The sequence below is a fragment of the Sceloporus undulatus genome, chromosome 8 (assembly GCF_019175285.1).
Source record: "Sceloporus undulatus isolate JIND9_A2432 ecotype Alabama chromosome 8, SceUnd_v1.1, whole genome shotgun sequence".
Lineage (NCBI taxonomy): Eukaryota > Metazoa > Chordata > Lepidosauria > Squamata > Phrynosomatidae > Sceloporus > Sceloporus undulatus.
The window spans coordinates 30,878,187-30,895,246 of NC_056529.1; the positions used below are offsets into that span (position 1 = coordinate 30,878,187).

General features: G+C 41.4%; 1 protein-coding gene across 1 annotated transcript in view; it reads left to right on the forward strand.

The window, feature by feature from the left end:
* Positions 1-16,415, forward strand: part of DNAH3 (dynein axonemal heavy chain 3) — a 65,254-nt gene extending 48,839 nt beyond the window's left edge. The window contains exons 50-61 of the mRNA XM_042437848.1: positions 836-1,018; positions 2,841-3,039; positions 4,456-6,597; positions 7,337-7,556; positions 7,977-8,221; positions 10,013-10,129; positions 10,695-10,852; positions 11,638-11,805; positions 12,413-12,555; positions 13,686-13,890; positions 14,758-14,895; positions 16,011-16,415. Coding sequence (XP_042293782.1) covers positions 836-1,018; positions 2,841-3,039; positions 4,456-6,597; positions 7,337-7,556; positions 7,977-8,221; positions 10,013-10,129; positions 10,695-10,852; positions 11,638-11,805; positions 12,413-12,555; positions 13,686-13,890; positions 14,758-14,895; positions 16,011-16,364 — 4,272 coding nt within the window. The 3' untranslated portion in view covers positions 16,365-16,415. The remainder of the gene's footprint in view (positions 1-835; positions 1,019-2,840; positions 3,040-4,455; positions 6,598-7,336; positions 7,557-7,976; positions 8,222-10,012; positions 10,130-10,694; positions 10,853-11,637; positions 11,806-12,412; positions 12,556-13,685; positions 13,891-14,757; positions 14,896-16,010) is intronic.
* Positions 16,416-17,060: the final 645 nt, after the last annotated feature.

Consider the following 17,060-nt stretch of genomic DNA (forward strand, 5'->3'; position numbering starts at 1 on the left):
TAGCTGTGTTAGTCTGTATAGGTATGCAAAGTGATTTTGTAGCAGTAATTGAAAACAGACTAACTGGGAGAAAGAAGTTTGTAGTATAAGCCTTTGTAGACTGCGTCTCATGAAGTAGACTTAGTTACAAATGTTTATGTTACAAAGATCTTTCAGTTTATCACACCAGGCTGGGGTCCGGCCACAATTGCACTAGTTTAGGAATGGAAGCACACCAGTTTGCCACCATTTCTTATCATACGTTCCCCTACTCTCCAATGATCCATGGTCACACCATCTGTCTTCCACACTGCCAAACACCAAGCTAGGGAGGGCTGGTATTGCATGACCAAAAGCCTGAAGATAACACAAAGTATTTGTTCATGCTGCTTGGATATACGTACGTGTGTGTATGCTTGTGTGCGCGCGCACACCCTCCTTCAACTTATCTGTCGATTTATGGTGACCCCATGAATCTCATAGGGTTTTCCTAGGCAAAGAATACTCAGAGGTGGTTTTGTTAGTTCCTCTTAAATATAGCCTATAGCACCTGATATTCTTTGGTGGTTTTCCATCCAAGTACTAACCAGAGCTGACCCTGCTCAGCTTCCAAGATCAGGCGATCCGGTGCCTTTAGGTTGTTTAAGCGCCATACACATACACACATGCATGGACACGCACACACATGAGGGTGAACAGACTTATAATTTCAACTGGATAGCCATGTTTTTTTAAAAAAATGGCTATGTGTATGTGTATGGGGCTTAAACAACCTAAAGTTTCCTTATGCCTAAGAAATAGTAATTGCTCTGCATGGTTATGCGGCATCAAAAGAGTTCCCTCTTTCTCCCTTTAGGTTGCAGTTATGCAGAAGGAACTGACAGCTCTTCAGCCTCAGTTATTGCAAACCTCTGAAGAAACTGACAGAATGATGATTCACATAGAAAAGGAAACTGTTGAGGTGGATGCTAAGAAAGAGCTGGTGGCTGCTGATGAGCAGGAGGCAAATGAAGCTGCTGCTGTTGCACAGGGCATTAAGGTAATTTTATTAGGCATGCAGGTGCTGCTGTCTCTCACCCTGCTGTGAAATGATAAATCTCAAGATACAATTAACAATCAGTCACACATTGTTTGGGTCCCAAATCCATTAGGACTACAGGTTCCAGAATCCCCCCAGTGCTTTAAGTAAGTTTTAATATTTGAACTCTTAGTTGCTGTGTGATCTGGGGGGTGCTGGGAGCGGTAGTCAAAAAAATATTTTCCAAGCTCTGTTCAGCCTTATTTATTGTTCCCTAGGTTCTCAGGACCCACTCTCGATTTAATACCAGAGTGCAGAGTCTGTGGCCCTTCAAGTTGGGGTACAATTCTCAGTGCCTTGTCATTTGGCCATTCTGCCTGGAACTGGTGGGAACTCAGGCCAAATCACCTGGTGGGCCAGTGATTATTCACCTTGTGTTACGTTAAGGTTTACTTCTTAGTAGATATATATAGGAATGTTTGGTTATTATGTGATTGATCCTTAGTTTCATTTTTAATGCAAGAGTAGTCATTGGGATAACGGCCCAATGGGGCAATAAGCAGGCATGTTGGCAGATACACATTCAGTTATGCAATTCAGTAGATGGGTGTTGTAGGACAACTACCATGTAACTATCTGAAAATAGAATTACATTGTGTGAGCCTAATGCAGGATTTTGGCCAGTGTCTACTTCTTGTCCTTTTTGTGGTGACAGAGTTTGGTAGTTCTAAGTCTTAGCTCAGAGATGGACAAAGTGTGGCAATCCAGATGGTTTGAACTGCAATCTCCATAATCTCCTATTATTACTGTATTACTACATACTACAAAAGTCCTGTTGCCCCTCTGTTCTGGTGTCCTCCTGTTCAGACTACACATATCCAAAAGCCCACTTCTGGTGCAGGCAGTTCAGATTATATCTGGCATGTTCTGCACTAGAACTGGGGTTTAACAGGCTTAATACACATTTTTAAAGTTATCTGTTGCTCCAGATCTTCCTGGGTGCCTTGGTCTGACCTCAGAATGAGCAACCCGCAGTGGCAGCAGATACACTGGGCAACCCAAGAGAACATCCATGAAGACAGAAGATCTGGAGCCTTCCATTTCTGTGTCTCATAGCAGCTGTTTGACTTCAAAAACAAGCGACCTATGGCAGTGGATGTGCTGGGTGGCCCGGCAGGGCGTGGGGATTGAGACCAAGGAAATGGGGACAGATCAGGGCAGCTGTGGGACAGGCCTAAGTCTTCTGGGAGTTGAAGGCTCTAACACTTGCAGAGTCAGAGGTTCCCACTGCTTGTCTAGCAATTCTGGATCTTCTATTGTTGATCATTCCAGTGTCTTTTTCTGGCCCTTTGAGTTTTGCAGATTTGATTACTTGCGGTGTTTATGCATATGTTCTCATAGGAATCTCTAGGTCCTCCAGTACAATTCAGCCAGACATTGACCATAGGGTTGTGCTGGAGAACCTAGAAGTCCCTAGAAAAAACACTTTTCTAGGCATTTGTAGGTCCTCCAACATGATTCTATGGTTAACTTCTGGAAGACCATAGAGTTGCACTGGAGATTCCTAGAGATATATTCTCTCAGGTCAAATAAAATAGTGTTTTTTTATTTACAGTTTTTCCACATTTACAGGGGTCCTTCACCCCTAACCCCAGCAAATGTGGAGGGACCACTGTATATGTTGGGGAGAGAAAAGCCATATATCCTGTCCTGTGTTCTCTAAAGATAAGAAATGGCTAAAAAGCTAAGGGAAAATAAAATATTCCTTTGAAATTACTATTTCACTCAATTTGTGCAGAGTAGCGATGTGAAGGAAATGGGATTATGTTTGATGTGATTTCAGGAAGAATGCGAGGGGGACCTTGCTGAAGCCATGCCAGCTCTAGAGGCTGCTCTTGCGGCTCTTGATACCCTGAATCCTGCGGATATCTCCCTCGTCAAATCCATGCAGAATCCGCCAGGGCCTGTCAAACTTGTCATGGAGAGCATTTGCGTCATGAAAGGAATAAAACCAGAAAGAAAGCCTGATCCAAGTGGAAGCGGTAAAAACCTAAACAAAATTATACAAAGAACCCTCTCTCCAATTATTATGAAATTTTATTGACCGTGTGCTTTTTTGTGTCTTTGTTTAAAACACTTGCATTCAGCTGAGTCAAGATCCGCTGAAAAGGCTTGTGCAGTAGCTTAAACATAGTCAATGTAGGCTTGTTGTCCCAAAAAGACACAGCACAAAGGGGAAAAGGAATGAAAAGGAAAGAAGAAGAAGAAGAAGAACCAGCAGCCTTTTGTTGGGCCTGCTGGAATGGCCCTACTTACTATCTCATCACTCTTTGCTGCAGGCTGCCAGAATGTATTGATAATGATCAAAATCTAGATAGAATCATAGAATTGGAATATATCACAAGGACCATCCAGTCCATTCCCCCGCCATGCATAATTAAATACTCCTGAAATATGGCCATCTGTTTAAAGCCTCTATTGGAAAACCTTCAAGGAAGGAGGCTCCACCACACTCTGAGAGAACGTTTTCCACTTTCAAACAGTTCTTACTGTCATGAGGTTTCTCCCTTTGTTGAGGTGGAATCTCTTTTCCTACAGTTTGAATCCATTGCTCCAGGTCCTATTCTCTGGAGCAGCATAAAACAAGCTTGTTCCACTTTCAGTATGGCATCCCTTCAAATACTTAAACAGGGATATCATATCACTTCTTAACCTTCTCTTCTCCAGGCTAAACATACCTACTTCCCAAAGTCATTCCTCATAGGACATGGTTTCCACCTTTCACCATAACATGTCCCAATTAGATGCTCAAAACAGTTTTCAAGGGACCACTGTTTTGAACATCTAAAATCTTCCACATTCTTTTCTTATGAAAGGAGATTTTTGCCATTCACAGGAGTTTGCACACATGTCTTGCATATACATCTCTTGAGCCTATCAATAATCACACGGTTAATATCTGTAGATTATATACACTCAGTGCATATAATCTGGTTAATTTAATATTGCCCAGAGTAACATCCCTTTTCAAAGTAACATCCTCCATACATTTTTCTTCTTTAAAATAGAATTGCCACAGGGCAAAATACTGACATTTTTAGATGGATATAGATGGATAACAAATCATTTTCCATGGACAATGTATTCTTCTGTGTTTACCTAAATGAGTCTAAAGTTAATGGTTTAATAACAGAAGGTATAATACCTTCCTATAATTGTATGTGAGTGAATGTTATCAGTCTTCACCAGGTTGGTGCTCTCTAGATGTTTTGGATTACAGCTTCCATCATCCAGCAGTTGGTAGCTTTGCTGGCTTGAAACATTGGGAGTAGAAATTCATTATATCTGAAAGGCAACCAGGGTGTAGATTACTGTTACTTTTAGAAGAGTTCCTGTGTAAAAAAACACCACCCTGTATTTTAACATAGTCATAAATATTTTACTTTTGTGAATTGCAGGTAAAATGATAGAAGATTATTGGGGTAGTTCCAAAAAAGTTTTGGGAGATCTGAAATTCCTTGAGGGCTTAAAGACGTACGACAAAGATAATATTCCTTCTGCTGTAATGAAGAGAATTAGAGAGAAGTTTATCAATCACCCTGACTTTCAACCTGCTGTCATAAAAAATGTGTCATCTGCTTGTGAAGGCTTATGCAAATGGGTGAGAGCCATGGAAGTGTATGATCGTGTTGCAAAGGTAGTGGCCCCAAAACGTGAACGGCTCCGGGAGGCAGAAGGCTTGCTAGATATCCAAATGCAGAAGCTAAATACAAAGCGTGCAGAACTCAAGAAGGTGATGGATCGCCTACAAGCACTAAACGATGAGTTTGAAGAAATGAATAACCGAAAGAAAGAACTGGAGAATAATATTGACATCTGCTCCCAGAAGCTGATTCGAGCTGAAAAACTGATCAGTGGCTTGGGAGGAGAGAAGGAGAGGTGGACAGAAGCAGCTCGCTTACTAGGAATCCGATACACAGACCTTACTGGGGATGTTTTGTTATCGTCCGGGACAGTGGCTTATCTTGGAGCCTTTACTGTTGATTATCGTCAAGAATGTCAGGAGAAATGGTTGGCCCTCTGCAAGGAGGAGAAGATCCCATGTTCCAATGATTTCAGCCTAAGTAACACGTTGGGAGATCCAGTCAAGATCCGTGCCTGGCAGATTGCAGGGTTGCCAATTGATTCCTTTTCGATTGACAATGGCATTGTTGTTTCCAATTCCAGACGGTGGGCTTTAATGATTGACCCTCAAGGACAAGCCAATAAGTGGGTCAAAAATATGGAAAGGGGCAATAAGCTCTCCGTCATTAAATTGTCTGACACAAACTACGTAAGAACGCTGGAAAATGCTATCCAGTTTGGAACGCCAGTCTTGCTTGAAAATATCGGTGAAGAACTAGATGCTTTCTTGGAGCCAGTGTTACTGAAGACAACTTTCAAACAGCAAGGTGTGGAGTACATGAGACTAGGAGAAAACATTATTGAGTACTCACATGATTTCAAATTGTACATCACAACTCGGCTGAGGAATCCTCACTATCTCCCTGAAGTGGCTGTGAAAGTTTGTCTGCTCAATTTCATGATTACTCCCCTCGGTCTTCAGGACCAGCTTTTGGGGATTGTGGCAGCAAAGGAAAAACCTGATCTGGAAGAAAAGAAAAACAAACTGATTGTTGAGAGTGCAGCTAACAAGAAACAGCTGAAAGAGATAGAAGACAAAATCCTTGAGGTTCTCTCCAAATCAGAAGGAAACATCTTAGAAGATGAAACAGCCATTAAAGTTCTTTCTTCCTCCAAAGAGTTATCTGAAGAAATCACTGAAAAGCAAGAAATTGCCAGTATCACGGAGATGGAAATAGATGCCACTCGGATGGGATACAAGCCCGTAGCTGTTCATTCGGCAACAGTCTTCTTCTGCATTTCGGACTTGGCAAACATTGAACCAATGTATCAGTATTCCTTGGTATGGTTCATTAACCTGTATGTCCAGTCTCTTGCTAACAGCAGGAAAAGTGATGTCTTAGAAGAAAGGATTGAAAACATCATTGACCATTTCACAGTAAGCATCTACAATAATGTCTGTCGATCCCTGTTTGAGAAGGACAAGCTTCTCTTCTCCCTTCTGCTGACAGTAGGGATAATGAAAGGGAAAGATGAGATCGATGATGAAGTCTGGCGGTTTTTGCTCACTGGAGGCGTTGCTCTTGATAACCCATATCCCAATCCTGCCCCAGAATGGTTGAGTGACAAATCATGGGCTGAGATAGTGCGTGCATCAGGCCTGGAAAACTTGCATGGTTTGATGGATCATGTTCAAGCCAACATCTGGGCATGGAAAACGATTTATGATTCTGCCAGACCACATGAAGAACTGTTTCCAGGCGAGTGGAATTTGGCCACTGGTCTGGATCGCATGGTCATTCTCCGATGCCTGAGGCCAGATAAAATTATTCCAGCAACCCAGTGCTTTATCACAGACAATATGGGAAGGATCTACATTGAACCTCCAACTTTTGATCTTGCAGGAAGTTACAATGATTCTAACTGCTGTGCTCCACTTATTTTCATCTTATCTCCAGGTGCTGATCCCATGGCAGGTGAGATTCTTAAATAACAAAATGAGGAAAGAATTGTTTATGAAAAGAATAGATAGTACCATAGATAACCTTTAGCTGAAATTACAAAAAGTTACCAAGGGAGAGTGGTGGAGTAGTGGACTGAGTGTTGAACAATGACTCAGGGTTTAAATGCCTGGTCATCCATGGAAACCCACTGGGTGACCTTTGGCAAGTCACACTCTCTCAGCCTCAAAGGAAAGCAAACCCCCTTTGAACAAAACTTGCCAAGAAAACCCAGTGGTAGGTTCGCTTAGGATCACCGTAAGTCAGAAACAACTTAAATGCACACAGCAATAACAACCATGGAAGCCCCCTAGAAAGCACTTGTAAATTACTACTAAGTTAGTTTCAACTTCAGTTTCCTGTATAGTCTTCCTTACTTAAAAAACAACAACAAAACAGTTTATTCTATAAGAATACCTCAGAAGCCCCAGATTTAATCATTATTGGCTATCCCTTCCCCAGTGCAGACTGCAACCATTTAATATTGTCATTGTGTTATTAACTTCTGTAGCCAATTCATTACCTTCCCCATATTTATCCTAGTCCTCATGGCAGATAGGTGCTTCACAATGGCGGTCATCAAGCCTTACCAGTTTAGAGAGGCTGCCAGATCTTGTACCCGTTTTGAGAAGCCAGGGTCATCCCCACTGCATAGCAAATAGGAGTAGGGCTTGGTGGAGGATTTTAATATCTGTCTTAAAATGTTTGCCCCTAGGCTTGTTGAAGTTTGCTGAAGACCTTGGCATGGAAAGCATACAGACAATTTCACTCGGACAAGGGCAAGGTCCAATTGCAGCCAAGATGATTAATCAGGCTATTATTGATGGAACGTGGGTTGTGTTACAGAACTGCCATCTTGCAACCAGCTGGATGCCTGCTTTGGAGAAAATCTGTGAGGAAACTATTGTGCCTGAGAATACCCATATCAAATTCAGGTGAGGATTAAATGCATTCTCAGGATGGTGCAGTGGAACAGTTTACAAATCACACTGTTTATTACTCTCACATGCCAGCTTTAGTGGAAGGAGTTTCAAGTTCTTTACGGTTGAAACCACTGACTCCTCTCCCTTCAACTTGTAATGAGCAAAAAAAATTAAAATGTAAAAGCATAAAATCAAAAGCAACATGCTGTTATGGGCCTCTTAGAAAGTTAGTTAAACATTAGCTTTTGTGGTCTTATTTCTGATACTTTTTTTACCATTATTTAAATAAGGGAATAACTTTACCATTGTTAGCTTTGCGTCTTAATCTTGGTCATGACAACATCCATGCAATCCCATTTTCAAGGAAAGGTGGGATATAAATCCCTTAAATAAATAAATAAATGAGATTTATTTCTGTTCTTGGTTCACCAGGTTATGGCTAACCAGTTACCCATCAGAAAAGTTTCCTGTGAGCATTCTCCAGAATGGAATCAAAATGACCAATGAGCCACCAAAAGGAGTGAGAGCGAATCTCCTTCGATCCTACCTCAATGACCCAATTTCCGACCCCACGTTCTTTGGCAGTTGTGAAAAGAAAGAAATCTGGCAGAAATTGCTATTTGGTCTTTGCTTTTTCCATGCACTTGTACAAGAAAGAAGGAACTTTGGCCCTTTGGGTAAGGTTGCAATATTTTTTACTACTTTCTAAAACCATAGATTTTGCATTGCAGTATTGGAGTCCTAAACCCCTTCAAGCATCAGCAACACCGCAAAGCTTGGGAAATAAAACCCATTTATTGGACCAGTTTCTGCCAGTGGGTGAGCTGTATCCATCAGGCTTCAAATAGCAATTCTTCAGCATTGCTGACAAGTTTTATATAGCAACCAGCAACAGAAAGTTACAGAAAAATACTGGTGACTTGAAAACATGAACTATATATTATTTTTGTGCAAACATGTGTATTATTGATTTTGTCTTTCCCTAATCTGAGTCCCACATTCTGCACATTATGCCTCTAAAATTAAAGACTGGCTCTGCAATTAAACAGAATCAAACAGTCATCCCAAGCAGAGCAATCTAAGGGGTTATTCACACTATGAAATATCTCAGTGTGGAAACCTGGTTATTTCAGGGTTGTTCACACTGTGACCTGAACCAGGTAAATAACTGTGTCTTTTGGGAAGCGCTGAAGCAATTCGCATCTGTGGAAGTGTGAGTGCAATACCGAATCAGTTTGGATTGTGCAGCCACCGTTCAGGAAATGGAGGTACCTCCATTTTGATCCAGAACGGTGGTAAATGGGAATGGCAAATCAGATTTAACTGCCATGGAGAGATTCGCTGCCCCTTAAAACCTAGTGGGAATGATGAATCAATTCAGAATCGATTAAGAGAGGCGAATCTCTCCGTGCAAAACAAATAAGTGTGATTGACCCTTAAAGTGCTGCCCCATTTCCTGTGTTGTAGTATGATGTGGCTGGCAATACAATTAGACATCATATATAGTGTGAGAGTAATCTTGACCTTTGCCTGAGCTAGCAAAATGTTTCAGGATGATGGCCATGATGGCATGACAAGTTAACCTGACACTGGTAACAGTTTGGGACTTTGCCAACCATGGCACATCCAGTGTAATGATAACTGTCAGTCTATGCTCCAGATCCCATGGGTTGGTTAGGCATTCGTACATAGCTCTTCTGTGACTGAGCTGAGATTTACTTTTTCTGTCAAAGAATCCTGAATAATAGATTTCATATGCAGCGATAAACATGAACCTGTCATTCTCATCTCGTAGGTGGCCAAACAAGCAGCGGCTGTTCAAATTAACTAACCACATTTCCACCACCGCACCTCTCCATGTTCATTTGAGCTCAGCAGAAATACAATGACAGCTAAGAGGCACATAAACAATATTGTCATATAAATCACAGTTTTTATTCATTAACCAAATACCTAATATTTGACTTTTTTCACAATTTTATAACCCAGAATTCTCTTTAACCCTTCTGGTTTAAGCATGTTCTTGGTTATAATTGACATTTTCTCTTTATTTAGTTTGATTATTCTCTGAATTTTCCCATATCGTGTAAAACCTGTTGAATATTTTCCAGTGGCTCTACAAGTGTTGTTGCAAGGTCATCTGCATATGCTCTTAGTTTATGTTCATGACCTTTAATTCTGGTTCCCTCAACTTTCTTGTTTGATTTAATTGTTTTGTTTAATATTTTCAGAAACATAACAAATAGGAGAGGAGAGAGTGGACATCCTTGCGTGGTACTTCTATGTATTTTAAATTCTGTTTGTTTGTTTGTTTTCCCCCATTTATTGTCAGATGCTCTGATTCGTGTTTATAAATCTGTGAGTCCATAAGCTTTAAATGGCATGTTCTTGTGTCCCATTGGCATTCTTCTCAGGACAATCCTTTACAATACATAATATTTATTTTTTCCCCTTTTTGAATGGAATAGGTTGGAACATTCCATATGAATTCAATGAATCTGATCTCAGAATCAGCATGAGGCAAATCCAGATGTTTTTAAATGAATATGAAGAAACTCCGTTTGAAGCTCTAACATATCTTACAGGTATGGACACATAACAGTGTTGTTTGGCCATAATGTTTAAATGTGTTTTAAATCTATGGTCAGGGCCAGCCATGTCATTAGGGAAAAACAGGCTGACACTTCAAGACAGCAGATACTGAGATGTGGCAGCAAGGTTGGAAGAGACAATTTGATACTGTGCCTTCTACACTAGCCATTACACAAAGGGATCTAGTAGCACCTTTGAGACTAAGGCCCCATATACAGACTGCCAAGATAAAGCTGCTTCGGGTCACTTTGGCGGTATGCTGTTTAAATTATGCATGCGTCCTAAGAGTCCAGAAGCTGCACCAAAGCTACGCTCCGGACCATGAAGTAAAGAAGGTATTGGAGAACCAGGCTGCCTGGAGTTAACAGATTTTGCCTGGCTTTCTTTGCCACCACTGAATAACCTCGGAAATAGAGCAGCCACTATCTTATCCACTAACACAGTTTTGGCCTGCATTAGCAGAGCCTTGCCAAGCTTGTGTTTTAGAGAAAACATACCCTCTCTTTCTGTGTAAAACCTCATACAATTTTTATCTTAATATGCTGTTTCTGTTACTAGGGGAATGTAACTACGGTGGGAGAGTGACAGATGATAAGGACAGACGACTCCTCCTCTCACTTCTTTCCATTGTATATTGCAAAGAATTAGAAACAGAAGAAAATTATAGACTTTCTCCTAGTGGGGAATATTATATACCACCTTGTGGGACATATCAGGTAAGAGAACAAAAACTGAGGATGCATTTAGTTATTTGTTACAACTGCAACCCACATTTCCTCCAGTGAGCTCAAGGTAGCATACATGAGTTTCCCCACAGCTGCCATTTGTAAATATCTTCATAACAACCTTGTGAATAAGGTCAGGCTAAGTGAGAGCTACCAGCTAAGGGTCTCCTCATGATAGTCAGGAGTCAGTGGAGCTAAAAACCTGGATCTCCTGAGTCCTGGTCCAATACTTTAACCTCTATACCTTCTCACAATACAGCAAAACTGCTTAACTCCAACTGATTTACACACACACACACACACACACACAAATGTTCACACCGCCCTTGGGATATGAAGGCTTTCAGAACAGTTTACATATGGTCAATACAAACAGGGCATTCTGCACTTGCAGAACTAAATAATAGTTCTTATAATGACAATCTGAGAACACTTCAGGGAGGAGAAAAGAGTCGATGCAATGGCTCCACTTCCCTCTTCATGTTCTTCTTCTTCCAGTTTGATAGAATGATTGCTGCCTAGTTTCATTTGAAGAAGAAACCTGACAATGCTGATTTGTCAGTAGAGCTGCATGCGCATGGGAGAAGTAATCCGTTGTGAGCCCACTTGAACAGATGTGGCTCAGTGGGATGTAATTCTGGAAACTGTAGTTGGTTTTGGCACCAGAGCAGGCTCAGAAACGGATTATTTCTCCTGTGCACATGCAGTCCTGGTCTGATCTTTCCATCATTGTCTTCTACAGCCTGATGGGATGTGTTTCTATTGTCTCTTTTCAGTCTTATATAGATTATTTGAGAAGTCTACCCATATCAACCCACCCGGATGTGTTTGGCCTCCATGAGAATGCCGATATTACAAAAGATAACCAAGAAACAAACTTGCTTTTCAATGGCATCTTGTTGACTCTGCCCAGACAAGCAGGGGGAGCTGGAAAATCCCCCCAGGTAACCAAAACTACAAAGCACCTCCATTGTAACTGAGTTGCTGTGTTCTAATTCATGTTACTTTCTGTCTGCCCGCAGTTTTTGTTTGTGGTTGTTGACTGTTTTTATGCATAGGTATATGTGATCATTAGTTGTTTTGGTTTTGAAATTGAAAAGTAATAAAGTAAATCCTAAATTTTTCCCATTTCTACACTGAACTGTAATTTAGTATTTGGTCGTCCTCAGCAAGGTGCCTGTGGCAATCAGATTGGCAGATGACATCAAACTGGTTTGTTGTTTTTGGTGCGCTATGTGTGTTTCCTGGGGTGTGTTGGTGTGTGTAAGAGAGAGGCAGAGACACATAGACAGAGGGAGAGAGAGATACTGAATGCTGTTTCTCCGGTGGGGTTCCTTGTGCGTTGCGTGTGGGAAGAAAAGCCAAACCTGCAATTCCATATCATTTATACTGCAGTGTATGTGTTTGTGTCAGCTAAAGCAAATTAAGTTTGATGTCAATGTTGTTTGAAACAAATCTATAAGAAAACCAGGTGTCCGTTTAGGAAAGCGCTACAAATGCGTTCATTTCAAGATTATGCCATTTCCAGATGATTTAATTATCTGATTTCAGGAAACAGTTCAAGAATTGGCCCAGGACATCCTTTCCAAGTTGCCACAAGATTTCGACTTGGAAAGTGTGATGGAAATGTACCCGGTACTTTATGAAGAGTCCATGAACACAGTTCTTAGGCAAGAGCTGATCAGGTTCAACAGGTAAATCTCTGGAGTTGTAGTCCCTTCCCACCTTCAATATAAACAGAAGATGAAGAATGATAGGACAACCACAGAGCTTACGAGTCAGATATTGTTTATATTATTAGTATAATGTATCCCCTTTTACTAAAATGCTGCCAAGATGTGTAGCCTAGCACACCTGAGAGACACCAGTTTGAGAAAAGCCAATATTATAGATTAGATACATCAACTGGCATTCTTATAAAATTCTTACAAATAAAATAAACATAAAATGATGCATTCAAACAAGCCGATCTTAATTCAGATCTCTTTTGTATTGTCTTAGGAAAAGTCGTCATCTTGCTTTGTGTTTTCACACCATTCAAAATAGTTATATGAAAGGAGTGATAAAATACCATTTAGCTACAACAATGTAATAAAATAATAAACAGAGGGTACAATAAGCCTTTCATTCATGCGACAAATGTTTGTTGAAAAGAACGTTCTGTATGATGATATGTTGCCTTAACAGGTGCCATCCTTGCCTCTCAGAGCAAGTAATTCCATTGTAGTTTTCCATAGTCAGTGGCTGATGCATTAGCTTTAAGATATTCTGTATTTTTTCCCAGTGAATGTGTCAAATGTAGCCTGGATCAGTGCTGCTCAAAGTGGCGATCTATGTATGAATGGACTGGTGTCAGTCCGTGAGGTGTTGGCTGCCAATCTGTGGCAATTTTCCCGGAGAGAGGAAAACATTTGTAGTCAGTTGGAACAAATATGGTGCCAGTAAACCCAGCCAGTCCCACATCAGATTGCTTCAGAAAGCACTGGTTAGCAGCATATGTTACCAGCATACAGATGAGGATTGTGTATCTCCCCAGATGCTGCAAGACAATTCCATTCAGACCTAGCCAGCATAGAAGACAGTGAGGGAGAAAGTCCAGCAACCTCTGCCAAGCGCTTGGAACTACATCTTCCTAAATCCTCCCTCTCTCCGTCAGTTTACCTTGTTGGTTAAGGGATTCTAGGAACTGTACAGTTGGCCCTCTACATCTGCGGCTTTGACTTTTGCAGATTTGATTATTTGCGGCTTTGATTAATATGTTCTCTCTAGCAATCTCTAGAGTCTTGAGCCTCAGGACCCTTGTCAACATTTCTTTCTCCTCAAGGCTTACAGAAGTCGTCCGAAGCAGCCTTATCAACCTTGGCAAAGCCATCAAAGGTTTGGTGCTGATGTCTTCAGAACTTGAAGATGTTTTCAACAGCATGCTGGTGGGCAAAGTGCCAGCCATGTGGGCATCCAAATCCTACCCATCGTTGAAGCCTCTGGGGGGTTATGTGTCTGACTTGCTGACACGTCTGGTCTTCTTCCAGGTAATCTTAAACACTTGTGGCTAATGTGTTGGTAATGTTTGCCCAAAACATTTGCACATGGATCATTATGATAAACTCCCAAGGAGGAGTAGCTGTATGAGTCTTAACCCCCCCCCACCCCCCCCCCCCCCCGATTCTCACAGCATCCCTACTTGATCTTGCTTGTTCTGTGAATCAATTGCGCTTTTGGTCTCTTTGCTTTATTATACCACTCTGGAAATGGCTAAAAGCAATTCAAATAAACAATAAATCCCCCAGAGTAAATTAAATATTGTTTAACAGATACGAACATCCCATACATGCATTTTGAGATGTATGTTGTTTGACATATAGGTGGTTTTCACAGCCAAGCAATAACTATGCCAAATTTATCCAGGCGTCCATGACAACATTATCTTGGAACAAAATTTGTCTTTCTTTGGGTTACTTACACATAGTGAAGTTCGCTTGCATTTTTATAATACTAGCATTATAATTTGTTTTAATAAATGAATCAAAATCATTAATTGATTGGTCACCTACAAGCTTTACTATGCCTGGACTGTGCTGATATTTTCTATCAGTCTAATTGTATCAACAGTCTCCTAACATAGATATAAGCTTTTAAGACTGATTTGCCTTGTAACTCAATGGTCCTCCCAGGGTCCTAGCCTTCATGAGTGTATAGCTAAACATGTATGCATTATCAATGTATTGGTTAGTCCCAACTAGAACAGACCTATCCAATCATTGTTGAATGGGGAGTCAACAAGTAGGTAGTCACCACTGACTGAATAGGTTCTGGACTAAGAACGGAATTTCAGTCCTGGGTATGCTATCTCATCTAATCAACATATTTATTTGTTGGTCAATTTACATTAAACCCAGGAGTGGATCAAGCATGGACCTCCAAATGTATTTTGGATATCTGGTTTCTACTTTACCCAGTCCTTCTTGACGGGGGTTTCCCAGAACTACGCCAGAAAATATACTATCCCGATAGATCACATTGGATTTGAATTTGAGGTATAGTATTTGAAATCATTTCACCCCTTGATGAAAAATTTCTGAGTCATGTAACTGTGGTTTTTTTAAAGTCCTTCTTCAAAACATCATATTTCTCTCGCCACATTCTCTAGAGCCCATTGAGAACTTTCAAAGGCCAGGGACAATATATAGCCTGTTTTCCTACCTAATTGATCCCCCAGTGTTGGGAGATAATAGTTGGTAAAACAATGAATAATTCATGACACATATTAATGCTGAATGTGGGGGCGAGATTCTCCAAGAACTCAGGGATCTACCACAGTCCTGTCTGAAAACAAGCCTTTGGGAAATAGTGCCAAAACGGGTTCATAATAACAAGTCCAGTGAGAATTACAAACTAAAATATAATGATTATGCTGGTCTTTGACCGTAATAAAGAATTTCATTTCATTTCATAAAATATAATGAACAGCTGTAGACACTGGAGCCTGGGAGGGAAAAAAAAGATAGCATTTTGCAAGTCTTTGTAGATATTTTTCTTCTTAATATTTAAGAGATGTTTTGAGCCGGTGGGGAGAAAAGGCACCATGGGCAATTCCTGTGGATGCTCTGGACACTTCTGGACAGGTTTAACAAAGAAGATTTCAGGCTTTGTTTCAGTGCTTCCAGTTTCTTATCTATGGGAGGCATTTTTAGCCAGCGCTTGGTCTCCATGGCTAAGGGGAACGGTGTGGATTTCATGTCTGTGTGCCATGATGCAAACAAAATGAGTGTGATGATATAAGGGGCAAGTGTGGGGTTATGTGGTTCCCCGCTCCAGGTAAGATTGGGACCAAAGCTCTTGCTTGGGAGAGAGTGTGATTTGCATTAGAAGGTCCTTGGTTGAATTTTCAGCATCTCCAATGACAAGGATTTGAGGCAAAAGAGCTAGAAAAGAGGTAGTGAGCAGAGAGTGGCAGATCATTCTCAGGCTGAAGGAACAATCCACAACATAGGTTTATCCCTCGTGCCAAACAGGTCAGGTGGGATCCCCAACAGACATAATAACCATGTCTCCTAGGTATTATTTTCCTGCCTTGCCAACCAGTCTTTCAGCAGGAACTAGATCATATCTTAACCAACCACTGTATCTTCTTCTTCTTTCCCCAATTCAGGTGATGAAACAAGAGCAATACATTGAGGAAATGCCTGATGATGGGGCCTACGTGAAAGGCCTGTTTTTGGAAGGCGCCCGATGGGACAGGGAAACCCAGCAGATTGGTGAATCTTTCCCCAAAATCCTGTACGATTCCCTGCCCATCATTTGGCTCAAGCCGGGAGAGAGTGCCAAGTTTCTGCATGAAAGGATTTACCTGTGTCCTGTCTACAAAACCAGTGCCAGGAGAGGTACCTTGTCAACGACAGGCCACTCCACCAACTATGTTCTCTCCATTGAGCTTCCTTCTGACCTTCCCCAGAAACACTGGATAAACCGGGGTGTGGCTGCGCTGTGCCAGCTAGACGACTGAACTGTTAATTAATGTCATGCAATAGTATTTTCCTATTAAAAGTTTGTATACTCTCAAACCACCAATGCTCCCATAGTCTTTTAGACTCATGATTCAAACAGTTTGGTTCCTCTTGCTCTACATTTTGTTGCAAAATGCAAGGTCTTCCATCACTGTATTCTGACTCCTGGTGATCCATTCCCTCTTAGGATAGCTTATGCTCAGGACTTATGATTGTAACTCTTACCCACCTCGATCCTCTGGGGAGAGGTGGGCTATTATTATTATTATTATTATTATTATTATTATTATTATTATTACGCAGGTGTTGCTCAAGTGTCGCTGGCTGAGTGCAGCAAGGCTTTCCAGCTGCAAGAAAGGTCAAACAAAACGATTCAGGGGCTGGAGCCCTATGAGGAAAGGCTGCATCATTTGGAGTGGTTTACATTCGGGTGGGAAAGCACAGGGAGACATGATTTGTTGTTGCTGTCTTGCCAAGTCAAGTGAGTTCAGTTAATGGAGACATCCAAGAGACCCTTGGCAGCAGTGGATGGGCCTTCCCACTATTCTTCCTCTGCCTTGCCTCCTCATCTGGCCAGACCTAGAAGGACCTAGGGGGCTGACTGGGCAGCTGGGCAACCAGCACAGAGCCCAGGGCAGTGCTCTGCAACAAGGCCATCCACCCTCCTGTTGCAGAGGTGCCCTGGCTGACGTGTG